The 18,610-nt window shown below is 44.6% G+C and overlaps 1 protein-coding gene across 4 annotated transcripts in view; it reads right to left on the bottom strand.

Annotated features, from left to right (window-relative positions):
• tln1 (talin 1) overlaps nt 1-18,610 on the bottom strand; it is a 146,506-nt gene that overhangs the window by 5,151 nt on the left and 122,745 nt on the right. For 2 of the 4 annotated variants that reach the window (XM_029710393.1, XM_029710396.1), the window contains 9 exons: nt 15,171-15,287; nt 14,517-14,702; nt 14,015-14,122; nt 11,547-11,549; nt 7,100-7,205; nt 2,699-2,823; nt 2,100-2,225; nt 1,435-1,497; nt 733-915 (listed from right to left, as the gene is read on the bottom strand). In XM_029710393.1, coding sequence (XP_029566253.1) covers nt 733-915; nt 1,435-1,497; nt 2,100-2,225; nt 2,699-2,823; nt 7,100-7,205; nt 11,547-11,549; nt 14,015-14,122; nt 14,517-14,702; nt 15,171-15,287 — 1,017 coding nt within the window. The remainder of the gene's footprint in view (nt 1-732; nt 916-1,434; nt 1,498-2,099; nt 2,226-2,698; nt 2,824-7,099; nt 7,206-11,546; nt 11,550-14,014; nt 14,123-14,516; nt 14,703-15,170; nt 15,288-18,610) is intronic. The other 2 variants (XM_029710395.1, XM_029710397.1) reach the window with 1 other exon arrangement.

Below are 18,610 nucleotides of genomic sequence, written 5' to 3'. Positions count from 1 at the left end.
GACAGATAAGTTTCTACTGAGGTCTGAATGAGTTGGCTCCTCGCAGTACTTATCAAATGGAGGAAAAGATTAGACAAGAGGGGGGGGGGGGGTCTCCTCACCTGTCCTTTTCTTTATGGAACAACAGACACTTGTAGAAATACTGTAGCAATGGGATGTTAATAGATAGAGCCATTGATTTAGACCGTGACACGTCTCCCTCCCTACCTCCCTCGGCTACGGCCTCCTCCAAATGAGCCCCAACTGTGGTCTTGCACCAAATAAATATTTTCTAAGAAATAAAAACTGCAGAACCCCAGAAGGACTGGTCTAAGCTGGTCTAAACGTTATTGTTGAAGAGGCAGTAGAGACAAAAGCCACAATTAAAATCAAATGGCAGGGACGTAGTTTAGACAAGAAAAGGTACAGTGGGTATTGACAGGGTCTATAGTCATTAAAGACTAATAGCATACAAAACGGAAATCACTGTGACCAAATCAGGAATTGCTTCACTGCGAGGGATAAGGCTGTGCTAAAACCAACAAAGACACACGCCACCGCCCTATGGGATTCTCAGTCTTTATGACAGAGTCATAGCAAGTTTACCACTGTGTCACCATTGAAAAACCTTTTGACTGACTGTTTATCATCAACTGACTCCCCCTGTCACATTGGTTTGTATGTATAGACTGAGCAGACAGAGCAGCTGCAGGACACAATAGGAGAAGTTCTATAAGTACATAGCACTCTGACCTGTAGCCTCTTCATGGTCTGGGAGTCCTGGTCAGCCTTGACCTTGCAGGCCACCAGGAGCTGGGCAGTGGAGGCAGACACCTGCTTGGCCGAGCTGACCAGCTTCTCCTCGCTGGCGTGGCCCTGCACTGCCGAGTTGGCTGCCTCGCACAGGTTGCTGGTCGCTGCAGCAACCATTCGGGCCTAGTGGAACAGAGTTGGAGAAGAAGGTTGTGAATGTATTCTGTTTGTCATCAAATCGGTGAGATAAATGAATGCCTCTATTATTAATTCACATGTGTAGACAAGAAATGATGACACCATAAATATGAATAAGTTATATTCCTTAGTAATGGTGCTACTTTAGGTAGATGTTAATCATCTACTGGTTAAGGAATATTCAAATACCTCATCTACTGGTTAAGGAATGTTCTAATACCTCATCTACTGGTTAAGGAATGTTGTAATACCTCATCTACTGGTTAAGGAATGTTGTAATACCTCATCTACTGGTTAAGGAATGTTTTAATACCTCATCTACTGGTTAAGGAATGTTTTAATACCTCATCTACTGGTTAAGGAATGTTCTAATACCTCATCTACTGGTTAAGGAATGTTCTAATACCTCATCTACTGGTTAAGGAATATTCTAATACCTCATCTACTGGTTAAGGAATGTTTTAATACCTCATCTACTGGTTAAGGAATGACAGTGACACTTACGGCTGAAATGAGACCTTGAGACCACTGTCCATCATCCACTGCATTGGCTGGGCAGGCACCGACCTGAGAGAGCACAGCAAAAGAGAGAGGGAGAGTTAGTCTGAGCATACAGGTCTGGGGAAAGAGTTAGTCTGGACACAGGTCTGGGGAAAGAGTCAGTCTGGTCTGGGGAAAGAGTCAGTCTGGTCTGGGGAGAGAGTCAATCTGGTCTGGGGAGAGAGTCAATCTGGTCTGGGGAGAGAGTCAATCTGGTCTGGGGACAGAGTCAATTTGGTCTGGGGACAGAGTCAATCTGGTCAGGGGAGAGAGTCAGTCTGGACACACAGGTCTGGGGAAAGAGTCAGTCTGGTCACACAGGTCTGGGGAAAGAGTTAGTCTGGGCACACAGGTCTGGGGAAAGAGTTAGTCTGGGCACACAGGTCTGGGGAAAGAGTTAGTCTGGGCACACGGGCCCGGGGAGAGTGTAAATCAGGCCCGGGGAGAGTGTAAATCCAGCCTGGGCCACTCAGACGGTGTTGAATGACTACAGCATGAGTTAGACATTACTACCCAGCAGACACAGCTGGGCAAAACTGGTTGAAAAGATGTCATAATTACATTATTTCAACCAGTGAATTGCCCCCTGGGTAGGCCCCATACCGTACTGATAACTCTGGAGCGCTTACCTTCCCTTGCGCCACCAGTTCCCTCTGGGCGGCTGAGGCAGCTTTGACCAGAGCGCTGGTGGCGGCTGCGATCGATTTGGCCGCCTCCAGGATCTGCTCCTCGAAGTTCAGGCTCTCGTCCGCTTCCTGTTTACAAAACACAGAGAATGTTGGAGTCACAAAACACGTTAAACACACCATAACCTACTTTATGGCGCGACAAGTTGAGGACGCGGTTAGTGCACACAATATACACATCCTGAGTGGTGTTAATAGGCCTATTCTACTCTACACCACTATGATGAGTACAGAGGGTGTCAACTACAGTATGTAACTCAAGCCCTCGACTCAAACATGAACATCTAAATGGATATCTAGACATTTTAAGTGGACGGTATCATTACTGTAGGGGTGTTCAAAGCGGACAGCTAACTAGTCCAGGAGGCCTCTACTCTTGAGGTCAAGACAGCGTAACCCTTTGCACAAGGAGTGGAGCACCAACACATGCTCTCTGATTCATAGGTGGAGGGTTAGTGTGTGACTGTGTCCCCCGCAGAGAGGCTTAGCTGGCTGGGCGAGGCATGGGGCCCTTCTGACGCGGGCAGAAAAAGCATCCTCACCTTGGGTTTGGTGCGGGGCCTCAGCAGCTCCAGTTTCCTGGCGGCTGCTTCAATGGCGGCAGCAGCTCCCAGAAGCTCGTTCTCAGCGATGACCGTGGGGTCCTCGGGGTCCACCCATTCCGTTCCTGTTGACACGCACAAACGACATGTTAGTGCTAAACAACAGTACTCTTATTTATGGTCACTATGAGGCATTACTGAATGCTCCTGAACAGTACATCACATGGTTATCTTCATAACAGTTTTTGTCACACATAACAATATGCCTCAAAGTTGTACTCTCAAAATGGAATGGTAATAAATATTCATTTTGCAGGTATATACAGTGTGTTGGGAGCCCATTGGTCCAGTGCATCACATGGTTACCATATATACACTGTTATAGTTCTCTTCCAAAGGAATATAGATTTGAACATTTTTAAGTTATCCTTTTTAGATAAAACTATAATAAATCTATTCACGCCACCAAATAACTGATAAAAACACACTGTTTTGCAATGAAGGTCTACAGTAGTCTCAACAGCACTCTGTAGGGTAGCACCATGGTGTAGCCAGAGGACAGCTATTTTCCATCCTCCTCTGGGTATATTGACTTCAATACAAAACATAGGAGGCCAATTGTTCTCACCCCCTTCCATAGACTTACACAGTAATGATGACGACTTCCGGAGGACATCCTCCAACGTATCAGAGCTTTTGCAGTATGAACTGACATGTTGTCCACCCAATCAAAGGATAAGAGTATTAATCTAGTACTGAAAGAATAAGCTACAGCTAGCTAGCACTGTAGTGCATAAAATGTGGTGAGTGGTTGACTCAAAGAGAAAGACAATAGTTGAACAGTTTTGAACAAATTAGCTATATATATTTGATTGTATTTTTTCACTTTGCTAGCTAATGCAGCTAGCTAATTTAGCCTACTCAAACACTCGGTTCAAACAGAAAGGAATTATATTTATGTTAGCTAGCTGGCTAAGGCTAAGTGATGATGCTGTTTGTACGTGGCAGCTACAAAAGTGAACTGTTTGTGCGGGTGATCGGGGGTGTATTTATTCCGCAGATTTTGTTGAAAAACTTTTCTTAAACTTATGCAAACGGAACGAAATGGGGATAAACCTACCTGAGTTTGTACTAATGATTACACCCTAGATCAGCTTAGATGCAGGCAAGAGTGTGCAAGGCGGTATTGAATGTGTCACTGTCTGTCACCTTGATTACTCAAAATGTTCTCTCAACCTGTGCACCTATTTTGTAAACTTTCATTCGTAGGCTAGTTTGTAGCAACCTCATGATGGGTATAGGAAAAATGTGAGTATCATGTAGTAGCCTAAACCTATCGATGTTACATTGAGCTGGGTGAATGGAATATGAATGACAGTCATCCAATATGCTGTAATAGAAATAAGGACATGGTCATAAATCTCACTGATCTTAAATGGCACTGACCTCCACTGCTTTCCACATCCTCTGTCCTACTCATGCCTTTAGATTGCTACTGTATTCATGCTGCCAATATGATGGACAGCCTTTCAGTGGGCTGTTACCACGTACTGCTCACCACATCAATCTCCACGTCTTTTACCAGAGAGCAGATAGACGTTTCTGTCTCATCGTCTGTTAAATCAAGACGTGGCATTATCACCAAGCCAGCGGCGAGGATTCCCTTTCAGGCTAAATCATCTCTATCGGGGACTGCAGAAGATTGCTCTTTGGGGGGGCTCTAGTATTTCCCCTCTAAATCGGTGGGCGATGTGCTCATGGTGCTGTCTTGAGGACGACGCGCGGCTTGTTCTTGACACCTCCGGGATGGGGACTGGAGACGGCCGTGTGAAAGAGAAGGGCCCGTCGGGGCAGCAGCTGAGGGGGGGGGGCTGTAAATTGAGTCTCAACGTTATGCGGGGTGGCCGCCCCCTTCTCTCTGACAGACTTGGGCTGAGTCTCATTCCAGAGAGGTGCTACCCTTCCTTTCTTTCTGCCCTTGTTCGATGTGCTTAACGAATCTGACATGACTAGGTATAGGTGTAAGCAATATCTCCGCCTGGTTTCAGTCATACTGCTAACACCTATCCTGCCCTATTAGATCTGTGACGCGATAGCGAGCTAGGCCAGAAGGGGTGGGGACAACTTTCAGAAATAAACTACAGCCACGGGAAGCTGCCATGCTGCCTCCTAAATACACTACAGCCACGGGAAGCTGCCATGCTGCCTCCTAAATAAACTACAGCCACGGGAAGCTGCCACGCTGCCTCCTAAATAAACTACAGCCATGGGAAGCTGCCACGCTGCCTCCTAAATAAACTACAGCCATGGGAAGCTGCCATGCTGCCTCCTAAATAAACTACAGCCATGGGAAGCTGCCATGCTGCCTCCTAAATAAACTACAGCCATGGGAAGCTGCCACGCTGCCTCCTAAATAAACTACAGCCATGGGAAGCTGCCATGCTGCCTCCTAAATAAACTACAGCCATGGGAAGCTGCCACGCTGCCTCCTAAATAAACTACAGCCATGGGAAGCTGCCATGCTGCCTCCTAAATAAACTACAGCCACGGGAAGCTGCCATGCTGCCTCCTAAATAAACTACAGCCACGGGAAGCTGCCACGCTGCCTCCTAAATAAACTACAGCCACGGAAAGCTGCCACGCTGCCTCTTAAATAAACTACAGCCACGGAAATCTGCCACGCTGCCTCCTAAATACACTACAGCCACGGGAAGCTGCCACGCTGCCTCCTAAATAAACTACAGCCACGGAAAGCTGCCACGCTGCCTCCTAAATAAACTACAGCCACGGGAAGCTGCCACGCTGCCTCCTAAATAAACTACAGCCACGGAAAGCTGCCACGCTGCCTCCTAAATAAACTACAGCCACGGAAATCTGCCACGCTGCCTCCTAAATACACTACAGCCACGGGAAGCTGCCACGCTGCCTCCTAAATAAACTACAGCCACGGAAAGCTGCCACGCTGCCTCCTAAATAAACTACAGCCACGGGAAGCTGCCACGCTGCCTCCTAAATAAACTACAGCCACGGAAAGCTGCCACGCTGCCTCTTAAATAAACTACAGCCACGGAAATCTGCCACGCTGCCTCCTAAATACACTACAGCCACGGGAAGCTGCCACGCTGCCTCCTAAATAAACTACAGCCACGGAAAGCTGCCACGCTGCCTCCTAAATAAACTACAGCCATGGGAAGCTGCCACGCTGCCTCCTAAATAAACTACAGCCACGGGAAGCTGCCACGCTGCCTCCTAAATACACTACAGCCACGGAAAGCTGCCACGCTGCCTCCTAAATACACTACAGCCACGGGAAGCTGCCACGCTGCCTCCTAAATACACTACAGCCACGGGAAGCTGCCATGCTGCCTCCTAAATAAACTACAGCCACGGAAAGCTGCCACGCTGCCTCCTAAATACACTACAGCCACGGGAAGCTGCCATGCTGCCTCCTAAATAAACTACAGCCACGGAAAGCTGCCATGCTGCCTCCTAAATAAACTACAGCCACGGAAATCTGCCATGCTGCCTCCTAAATACACTACAGCCACGGGAAGCTGCCACGCTGCCTCCTAAATGCACTACAGCCACGGGAAGCTGCCACGCTGCCTCTTAAATAAACTACAGCCACGGGAAGCTGCCATGCTGCCTCCTAAATAAACTACAGCCACGGAAAGCTGCCACGCTGCCTCCTAAATACACTACAGCCACGGGAAGCTGCCATGCTGCCTCCTAAATAAACTACAGCCACGGGAAGCTGCCACGCTGCCCCATAAATAAACTACAGCCACGGAAAGCTGCCACGCTGCCTCCTAAATACACTACAGCCATGCTGCCTTTTGGATAAAGGAGTCCTAATGCTTCCCAGCCAAAACAGTTTGGAAGAGTTAATGCATATATTATGACAACATTTTGTGATGTTTTTGTTGGTTTTGGTCTTCGGTGAGGGTTTTTCAGCTGTTCAGGCACACAACATTGTTTCTAGAGGTAAGCCGAAGTTCGGAGCCGAAAGTCTATGCCCCTTCGTCGGTGATTGGTTAACAGTAGAGATTCTTCAATAAAGTCTCTTGTCATTCAACGAGAGACTAATCGTTTTCATGCACAATTTGTAAATTGAGAAATACTGCACCAAACAACTTAGTTAGATGTAGTTTGATAAATTTATGACAGATTTCTTGAGATATCTTAGATTATTCTGACTATTTTGAGGAAGTGAATACTGGCTATGGCTATGCCGCTTTTTTCTTGTTTTTCAAGCAAAGGTATTTTAAGGGAGTTCGTTTCGGCTAGCGGAGTTCAGCTAGGCGCCAGTTGAACTGAAGCATGCTGATGCCTTAAGGAGGGGAGAGGTGGAAGAGCGACACGTGGGGAATGTAGTTCTGTAATAATAAGAGGTCAAGGTACCCTTCATGGCCTCGGCGGCCTGGATGAGCTCGGTGACGGAGCCTGCCACGCGCTTGGAGTAGTTAGCCAACTGCTGCTTGAGCTCGTGGCTGGGCTTCTGGATGATCTGTGGGAAGGGAACAAAGGAGAGACAACAACAGTTAGTCAGTCTCTCTCTACTAGGGTCTTTGTAGGACTAACACTGCAGCCAAAGACAGGGGATCTTTCGCAATGAATCTTTCCTCGAATCCTCTCTCCTTTTAACACATTGGACCTTGTCCTCTAATACAGTTAAGGAGGAGGATAGGAGGAATCCTAGAAAGACTAATTGAGAGAGTGAGCCACAGCCCCCATTGACACCTCAGACTTCAGCTATATTGCTTATGCTTCAAGACACTGCAAATCAATCATCTGTCACCTGCTGTACCTACTAACACAACGGAGTCTTTCATTTGGGACCATGAAAATGTAACACTGCTGGGTCTTCCATTTGGGACCATGAAAATGTAACACTGCTGGGTCTTCCATTTGGGACCATAAGACTATTTCGAACTCACAGTTAAATGTCTTTAAAAATAATTGGGTGACAAATTTAAGATAAAGATATCAGGCTATTTACATTTAGCAATAAATAAAGGTGCTACAAAGACACCTTGTTAACAAACATAAACCACTCAGCCTCCACATGCCAAAGCACATTAGCAGTTTAGTCCCATTGGATGTGGACATGGGTGATCATGTGGGAAGAGCTTGCTAGTTGGTAGTGGCAGGGTGGTAGTGGGAGAGGGTGGGTTATCCCAGAGCCATAGGCAGTGTCTGAATATGTTACCAGACATCAAATCCTTGCTTTCCCCGTACTGGTTTCTGCAATTCCTCTCAAAGCTCATTGGATGAGAGGATCCAAAGTACCTCCCTCGGTCCTCCTGCAATGAGCTTTGACAGGAATTCAGGAAACAAGATTTGACAGCTAGTAATGTTTTCAGACTCAGCCATAGATACAGAGTTCAGCTAACTAGTTCAGAGTTCAGCCATTATAATGCATTCTCACCAGAAAGGACCAGCCTTGGAACATTTGGTGCCAACATGGCATGGTCTATAGACGTCTAGCCTCAAACAAACACTCAAACTCAGTATATAATATACAGTACATGGCTCTAGCCTGCCCAAGGCAGTGCCCCACTCATTATGTGTGTGTGTGTCAGTGTCCTCAGAGTGTCCTCCAGTGAGATGGACCTGGCCAGTTGGGCCTGGCAGACGACAGGTGCAGGGCATTAACAGTGCTCTGTGCCTATGGGACGCTCTGCGCCGAGGCATGCTGCGCTCCAGTTTATTCAGATGTGCTACTAGGAAAAGACAAGAGGAGCAGCGTGGCTGCACAGGAATGCGTGGCATGGCTGCTAGCCACACGCAAATACATACTGTACGTAGGTCTACACAGGGACGTAACACACACAGGAAAGTCACATTTACACACGGGAGTAACACACACACACACACACACACACACACACACACACGTAATGAGTTGACCTGAGCCACAAGGTCATGGAGAACTAGAATAAGGAACTTACACTTTTGAAACAATACAGGGTATGGGAAAGTAATGAGTTGTGTGTATTGTGCACTCAGGCACAGAATTCCAACACACTCGGGCACAAACACATTATGTACATATACCCTGTACACACATTATGACAAACGCAAATCTCCATGCAGCAAGATAACATTAGTTGCATATGTGCTGTTAAGAACAATCTGTGTATTTCTCGATGCATTGATGTGTCAACTTGCTAAAAATCAAACATTATTTATAGTATTAGGATACTACCGCTTCTAGTATTAGGATACAACCGCTTCTAGTATTAGGATACTACCGTATTAGGATACTACCACTTATAGTATTAGGATACTACCGTATTAGAATACTACCGCTTATAGGATTAGGATACTACCACTTCTAGTATTAGGATACTACCGTATTAGGATACTACCGCTTCTAGTATTAGAATACTACCGCTTCTAGTATTAGGATACTACCGCTTCTAGTATTAGGATATTACCGTATTAGGATACTACCACTTATAGTATTAGGATACTACTGCTTCTAGTATTAGGATACTACCGCTTCTAGTATTAGGATACTACCGCTTCTAGTATTAGGATACTACCGCTTCTAGTATTAGGATACTACCGCTTCTAGTATTAGAATACTACCGCTTCTAGTATTAGGATACTACTGCTTCTAGTATTAGGATACTACCGTATTAGAATACTACCGCTTATAGTATTAGGATACTACCACTTCTAGTATTAGGATACTACCGCTTCTAGTATTAGAATACTACCGCTTCTAGTATTAGAATACTACCGCTTCTAGTAATAGGATACTACCGCTTCTAGTATTAGGATATTACCGTATTAGGATACTACCACTTCTAGTATTAGGATACTACCGCTTCTAGTATTAGGATATTACCGTATTAGGATACTACCACTTCTAGTATTAGGATACTACCGCTTCTAGTATTAGAATACTACCGCTTCTAGTAATAGGATACTACCGCTTCTAGTATTAGGATACTACCGCTTCTAGTATTAGGATACTACCACTTCTAGTATTAGGATACTACCGTATTAGGATACTACCGTATTAGGATACTACCACTTCTAGTATTAGGATACTACCGCTTCTAGTATTAGGATACTACCACTTCTAGTATTAGGATACTACCGTATTAGGATACTACCGCTTCTAGTATTAGGATACTACCGCTTCTAGTATTAGGATACTACCACTTCTAGTATTAGAATACTACCGCTTCTAGTATTAGGATACTACCGTATTAGGATACTACCACTTCTAGTATTAGGATATTACCGCTTCTAGTATTAGGATACTACCGCTTCTAGTATTAGGATACTACCGCTTCTAGTATTAGGATACTACCGCTTCTAGTATTAGGATACTACCGTATTAGGATACTACCGCTTATAGTATTAGGATACTACCGTATTAGAATACTACCGCTTATAGTATTAGGATACTACCACTTCTAGTATTAGGATACTACCGCTTCTAGTATTAGAATACTACCGCTTCTAGTATTAGGATACTACCGTATTAGGATACTACCACTTCTAGTATTAGGATACTACCGCTTCTAGTATTAGGATACTACCACTTCTAGTATTAGGATACTACCGCTTCTAGTATTAGGATACTACCGTATTAGAATACTACCACTTCTAGTATTAGGATACTACCGCTTCTAGTATTAGGATACTACCAGTTCTAGTATTAGGATACTACCGTATTAGGATACTACCGCTTCTAGTATTAGGATACTACCGCTTCTAGTATTAGGATACTACCGTATTAGGATACTACCGCTTCTAGTATTAGGATACTACCGTATTAGGATACTACCGCTTATAGTATTAGGATACTACCGTATTAGAATACTACCGCTTCTAGTATTAGGATACTACCGCTTCTAGTATTAGGATACTACCGCTTCTAGTATTACGATACTACCGCTTCTAGTATTAGGATACTACCGCTTCTAGTATTAGGATACTACCGCTTCTAGTATTAGGATACTACCGTATTAGGATACTACCGCTTCTAGTATTAGGATACTACCGCTTCTAGTATTAGAATACTACCGCTTCTAGTATTAGGATACTACCGCTTCTAGTATTAGGATACTACCGCTTCTAGTATTAGGATACTACCGCTTCTAGTATTAGGATACTACCGCTTCTAGTATTAGGATACAACCGCTTCTAGTATTAGGATACTACCGCTTCTAGTATTAGGATACTACCGCTTCTAGTATTAGGATACAACCGCTTCTAGTATTAGGATACTACCGCTTCTAGTATTAGGATACTACCGCTTCTAGTATTAGGATACTACCGCTTCTAGTATTAGGATACTACCGTATTAGGATACTACCACTTCTAGTATTAGGATACTACCGCTTCTAGTATTAGGATACTACCGCTTCTAGTAGCTCTCATATAATTTCACACAAAATGTAATATAATGTTGCGGATAAAGTTCGGAACGACACAATTTCACGTGTACAACCTTTAAAAACCTGCATCACTATGCTGAGAGCATTTCCGTTTGAAAAAATACATAGTTTTGTGTTTTTTGAGCTTCCATACTACACAATGAGGATGAGGAAGTGAATCTCTGGTTTCTCAAAAACAAGTGAAACCTAAACATTTTATTTGGTTATAAAAAAAAGCTAACTTTTTCTTTAAAACCAGCTTGAGAGCCAGGTAAGTGTAGATCTAAGGTAATATAATTGTATTAACAACTTTAGAGCCAGATAAGGAGAGATGTGATCTAGGATCGGCTGAGGACAGTGTTCTCAGGGCGGTGAAAGTATGTCCCCAGAACTGGGTCAATGGAACTCCACACTCGTGCAGTCAATCACATAGCCTTACTAATACTCACCGGCTACATCATCACAGTCAACAGTGAGACCCAGATCATTCACAGGAAATTGGGGGGGAGGGTGGAGAGGAAATTCATCAGGACCTTTTGGTTACATTTTAATGGACATTCAATTTCACGGTGGAGAAAGTATAAGAAAATACCAGGTGAGAAAATGTGCATGAAAATGGTTTGTAATGTGATATCATCTTTATATCGTTTAATTTGCATTTATATCTATAGTAATGAACAACTTAATCATAGCAGAATTCTATCTTGAGATCTGTGCATGTGTCAAAAAAATGTTTAAATCTCCCATTGACATCAATGCATGATTTATGTGAAAGTCTGAGTAAGTCAACGTCCAAGTAAGCACACAAATCTCAAATTACGATTTGTCCCTTTTGATTTCTCTTTTTGCAACCAAACAAGCAATTTAACAGCTCCCAAATATAGTTCCAATATCCCTACACCCTGAGCAAGTCCCTTGCTGATTAGTTCCTGAGTGGAATCCAAGAGCTCTAGTGGTCACCATGTTAACCGATATCCCTTCCTTCTTAAAGGAGTGAGATTGCTACACACCCATCTCTATAATAGACATGACTGTGGCTTAACACCTAGCGCTCCCCGCCCACCAATTAGACCCGTCTTAGACAGGGGGTGTTGAGGAGGGAAAAAGACGTTGACATTATATGTGACCTCTGACATTGGGAGTGGGGGCGGGGCTATGGGTTGGTTTTAATGATAGATAAGGCTTTTTATGTCCCATGGCAACAGATATGTCATAAATCACATGGTAAATTAATCTCTGTGTGTGTGTGTTTGTGCGTATCTGTGTGGTGGGGGGGGGGGGGGGGGGGGGGGGGGTTGTGTGTCTTGGCAACATCTCTTGGGACAATATTGACACTCTTTGCTCAGTTATGGGGGCAGAGGGGCAGGTCTAGTATTTTGGGAGCTATAGGAATTGCTGTTTGAAACGGTCTCATCCAGAGCCCTCTGAAAGATGTGGGGTGAAGGAATGAAGGGAGGGAGGGGGTGAAGGGAGGGAGGGAGGGGGTGAAGGGAGGGAGGGAGGGGGTGGAGGGAGGGAGGGAGGTGTGTGGGGTGGAGGGAGATTATTTATTTTTATTTTAACCTTTATTTAACTAGGGGGGGGTGGAGGGAGGGGAGGTGTGGGTTGGGTGAAGGGGGGGTGTGTGTGGGAGGTGTTGGTATACCCTCCCTAGTCCCCACAACCCTGACAGCAGTGGTGGTCACCACTAACCCTGGTCTTGGACATCTACTGTGTGTGGAGCCTGTTGTTCCAGCCCAGCACTAACGCACCTGAATCAACTAATCATGATTCAGTGATTCATGTTGTTCCAACCCAGCACTAACGCACCTGAATCAACTAATCATGATTCAGTGATTCATGTTGTTCCAGCCCAGCACTAACGCACCTGATTCAACTAATCATGATTCAGTGATTCATGTTGTTCCAGCCCAGCACTAACGCACCTGAATCAACTAATCATGATTCAGTGATTCATGTTGTTCCAACCCAGCACAAACGCACCTGATTCAACTAATCATGATTCAGTGATTCATGTTGTTCCAACCCAGCACTAACGCACCTGATTCAACTAATCATGATTCAGTGATTCATGTTGTTCCAACCCAGCACTAACGCACCTGATTCAACTAATCATGATTCAGTGATTCATGTTGTTCCAACCCAGCACAAACGCACCTGATTCAACTAATCATGATTCAGTGATTCATGTTGTTCCAGCCCAGCACTAACGCACCTGATTCAACTAATCATGATTCAGTGATTCATGTTGTTCCAACCCAGCACTAACACACCTGATTCAACTAATCATGATTCAGTGATTCATGTTGTTCCAGCCCAGCACTAACGCACCTGAATCAACTAATCATGATTCAGTGATTCATGTTGTTCCAACCCAGCACAAACGCACCTGATTCAAGTAATCATGATTCAGTGATTCATGTTGTTCCAGCCCAGCACTAACGCACCTGATTCAACTAATCATGATTCAGTGATTCATGTTGTTCCAACCCAGCACTAACACACCTGATTCAACTAATCATGATTCAGTGATTCATGTTGTTCCAGCCCAGCACTAACGCACCTGAATCAACTAATCATGATTCAGTGATTCATGTTGTTCCAACCCAGCACAAACGCACCTGATTCAAGTAATCATGATTCAGTGATTCATGTTGTTCCAGCCCAGCACTAACGCACCTGAATCAACTAATCATGATTCAGTGATTCATGTTGTTCCAGCCCAGCACTAACGCACCTGATTCAACTAATCATCAACACCTTCATTCAGTGATTCATGTTGTTTAGTGCTAGTGGGCTTGAACCAACGCCTGCACATCAAACCATCCCCCTCAAAAATCAACACTTTGACAAACAGCGGCCATTTCTTACCGCTTATATAAAATAATATTAAAATAAGAGATACATGTAATCTTACCACTAGCACATGCTCCAGCAGACCCAGGTAGCCCACGGCACACTCGTTGCCATAGCGCAGGGCCCGGCTCTGAACTTCCTTGCTGACCTCTGGGTGGTAGGCGGCTTGCTGTGGAGACCACACTGACACACATTAGTATGGGACATATATGACTGGTGCACGAATAGATAACATTGGGTTTTTCTTTGCTGTATTCAGAAATATTCATTTCGATAATTACAAAAAGGTATTAGAGAGCTCGTCATTCCAGCTAGCATGCTAGCTGCTCCCATAGACTTCCAGTCATTGAGCTAATGCTAGTTATCAATGGCTCCAGAAACTACCTTCAAATAGAGATATACAAATGAGTTCATCTGACTCTGGGTAAGTAGAGAAAAATGCCTTAATTGCCAAAATCTTGAAGTATCCCTTTAAGGTTGTCGAGGGCGATAAGTTCCAAGGAGCTAGAGAAGATAAAGGTTATCTGAAGGTTATCTAAGGGTGGTCTTGACCCCTTTCTGACCTTGCATGAGTGCAGCATGTCGGCGATGGCCCTCCTGCTCAGGTTGGCCGTAGCGATTACGTCCTCCTGGCGACACGAGTTCCCAGCAGCCACTGCTTTGGCTGTTGCCTGGGTGATGCCTTTGGTCATGCGGATGAAATCCTCTGGAGTAGACGTCTTGGGGGGAGGGTCACCATTGCTGAACACCTGAGAGAGAACAAAACAGTAACTGTTTCCTACCTGTTGGTAGCTATAATACTCCACTATTTGTTATAAAAGGACATTATAAAAAAAAGGCCCATACGTGCATATAGGATTATAATATGTTATATCGTTCTTCAAAATAGTTTTTCAACTTAACAATATAACTTACTGTGATGATAAATACACTATTGTGTATTTGATGTACAGATCATTTTTGAATAGGGTATTACAGCATTGTATGACGTGTGTATGATGAGTGATTATGTTAAATTTCCATCTCAAACTGGAAAATTTGTCTTCTATTATACTATTCTCAAATTAAAGCTGGTTGATTTTGAGTTTAAACTTCTGCTGTCCAGTGACACTTCAAGGCAACTGTCCTCTGGTGTGACAGCATATAAATAGAATGTCAGAACAGTGACTTGAATGGGAATTCTAGTTATTCCATTTCTGTGTGTCAGTGCCACTCACAGCCAGTTCCTGTTTGATGTGTTCAATGGTGGCCTCCAGTCCCCGTGTGCCCTTGGTGGCCTCGTCCTCCACTGCCTTCACTGTCTTCAGGAGTGACGTCACGTTGGTCACCATCACCTGGGGGGACAAGGGGACAGACATACCGTAGAGCTGTTATTACTATGTGAAAGAGTTGGGGGACAGACATATTGGGACATTCTCATGGATCAGAGCTATTCTTCCCCTTAAAGTCCAGAGCTCTCAACCACACTGGTGTATTCTCAGGTATGGTAGAGAGAAGGGAACTGGTATATTCTCAGGTATGGTAGAGAGAAGGGAACTGGTATATTCTCAGGTATGGTGGAGAGAAGGGAACTGGTGTATTCTCAGTCAGGTATGGTAGAGAGAAGGGAACTGGTGTATTCTCAGGTATGGTAGAGAGAAGGGAACTGGTGTATTCTCAGGTATGGTAGAGAGAAGGGAACTGGTATATTCTCAGGTATGGTAGAGAGAAGGGAACTGGTGTATTCTCAGTCAGGTATGGTAGAGAGAAGGGAACTGGTATATTCTCAGTCAGGTATGATAGAGAGAAGGGAACTGGTATATTCTCAGTCAGGCATGATAGAGAGAAGGGAACTGGTATATTCTCAGTCAGGCATGGTAGAGAGAAGGGAACTGGTAAATTCTCAGTCAGGTATGGTAGAGAGAAGGGAACTGGTATATTCTCAGGTATGGTAGAGAGAAGGAAACTGGTGTATTCTCAGGTATGGTAGAGAGAAGGGAACTGGTATATTCTCAGGTATGGCAGAGAGAAGGGAACTGGTATATTCTCAGGTATGGCAGAGAGAAGGGAACTGGTATATTCTCAGGTATGGCAAAGGGAAGGGAACTGGTATATTCTCAGGTATGGTAGAGAGAAGGGAACTGGTGTATTCTCAGGTATGGTAGAGAGAAGGGAACTGGTATATTCTCAGGTATGGCAGAGAGAAGGGAACTGGTATATTCTCAGGTATGGCAAAGGGAAGGGAACTGGTATATTCTCAGGTATGGTAGAGTGAAGCGAACTGGTGTATTCTCAGTCAGGTATGGTAGAGAGAAGGGAACTGGTATATTCTCAGGTATGATAGAGAGAAGGGAACTGGTATATTCTCAGGTATGGTAGAGAGAAGGGAACTGGTATATTCTCAGGTATGGTAGAAAGAAGGGAACTGGTCTATTCTCAGGTATGGTGGAGAGAAGGGAACTGGTCTATTCTCAGGTATGGTGGAGAGAAGGGAACTGGTCTATTCTCAGGTATGGTGGAGAGAAGGGAACTGGTATATTCTCAGGTATGGTAGAGAGAAGGGAACTGGTGTATTCTCAGTCAGGTATGGTAGAGAGAAGGGAACCGGTGTATTCTCAGTCAGGTATGGTAGAGAGAAGGGAACCGGTATATTCTCAGTCAGGTATGGTAGAGAGAAGGGAACCGGTGTATTCTCAGTCAGGTATGATAGAGAGAAGGGAACCGGTATATTCTCAGGTATGATAGAGAGAAGGGAACTGGTCTATTCGCAGGTATGGTAGAGAGAAGGGAACTGGTATATTCTCAGTCAGGTATGATAGAGAGAAGGGAACTGGTATATTCTCAGGTATGATAGAGAGAAGGGAACTGGTCTATTCTCAGGTATGGTAGAGAGAAGGGAACTGGTCTATTCTCAGGTATGGTAGAGAGAAGGGAACTGGTGTATTCTCAGTCAGGCATGGTAGAGAGAAGGGAACTGGTATATTCTCAGTCAGGCATGGTAGAGAGAAGGGAAGTGGTATATTCTCAGTCAGGCATGGTAGAGAGAAGGGAACTGGTATATTCTCAGGTATGGTAGAGAGAAGGAAACTGGTGTATTCTCAGGTATGGTAGAGAGAAGGGAACTGGTATATTCTCAGGTATGGTAGAGAGAAGGGAACTGGTGTATTCTCAGGTATGGCAGAGAGAAGGGAACTGGTATATTCTCAGGTATGGCAAAGGGAAGGGAACTGGTATATTCTCAGGTATGGCAGAGTGAAGCGAACTGGTGTATTCTCAGGTATGGCAGAGAGAAGGGAACTGGTGTATTCTCAGGTATGGCGGAGAGAAGGGAACTGGTGTATTCTCAGGTATGGCGGAGAGAAGGAACTGGTGTATTCTCAGGAATGGCAAAGAGAAGGGAACTGGTGTATTCTCAGGTATGGCAGAGAGAAGGGAACTGGTATATTCTCAGTCAGGTATGATAGAGAGAAGGGAACTGGTGTATTCTCAGTCAGGTATGGTAGAGAGAAGGGAACTGGTGTATTCTCAGTCAGGTATGGTAGAGAGAAGGGAACTGGTGTATTCTCAGTCAGGTATGGTAGAGAGAAGGGAACTGGTGTATTCTCAGTCAGGTATGATAGAGAGAAGGGAACTGGTGTATTCTCAGTCAGGTATGATAGAGAGAAGGGAACTGGTGTATTCTCAGTCAGGTATGGTAGAGAGAAGGGAACTGGTGTATTCTCAGTCAGGTATGGTAGAGAGAAGGGAACTGGTGTATTCTCAGTCAGGTATGGTAGAGAGAAGGGAACTGGTGTATTCTCAGTCAGGTATGATAGAGAGAAGGGAACTGGTGTATTCTCAGTCAGGTATGATAGAGAGAAGGGAACTGGTGTATTCTCAGTCAGGTATGGTAGAGAGAAGGGAACTGGTGTATTCTCAGTCAGGTATGGTAGAGAGAAGGGAACTGGTGTATTCTCAGTCAGGTATGATAGAGAGAAGGGAACTGGTGTATTCTCAGTCAGGTATGGTAGAGAGAAGGGAACTGGTGTATTCTCAGTCAGGTATGGTAGAGAGAAGGGAACTGGTGTATTCTCAGTCAGGTATGGTAGAGAGAAGGGAACTGGTGTATTCTCAGTCAGGTATGGTAGAGAGAAGGGAACTGGTGTATTCTCAGTCAGGTATGGTAGAGAGAAGGGAACTGGTGTATTCTCAGTCAGGTATGATAGAGAGAAGGGAACTGGTGTATTCTCAGTCAGGTATGATAGAGAGAAGGGAACTGGTATATTCTCAGGTATGATAGAGAGAAGGGAACTGGTATATTCTCAGGTATGGTAGAGAGAAGGGAACTGGTGTATTCTCAGTCAGGTATGGTAGAGAGAAGGGAACTGGTGTATTCTCAGTCAGGTATGGTAGAGAGAAGGGAACTGGTGTATTCTCAGTCAGGTATGGTAGAGAGAAGGGAACTGGTGTATTCTCAGTCAGGTATGGTAGAGAGAAGGGAACTGGTGTATTCTCAGTCAGGTATGGTAGAGAGAAGGGAACTGGTGTATTCTCAGTCAGGTATGATAGAGAGAAGGGAACTGGTGTATTCTCAGTCAGGTATGATAGAGAGAAGGGAACTGGTGTATTCTCAGTCAGGTATGGTAGAGAGAAGGGAACTGGTGTATTCTCAGTCAGGTATGGTAGAGAGAAGGGAACT

Source organism: Salmo trutta, chromosome 23, assembly GCF_901001165.1.
Source record: "Salmo trutta chromosome 23, fSalTru1.1, whole genome shotgun sequence".
NCBI lineage: Eukaryota > Metazoa > Chordata > Actinopteri > Salmoniformes > Salmonidae > Salmo > Salmo trutta.
The sequence above is the reverse complement of the archived record's forward strand: the minus strand, read 5'-3'. Positions and strand labels throughout refer to the sequence as shown.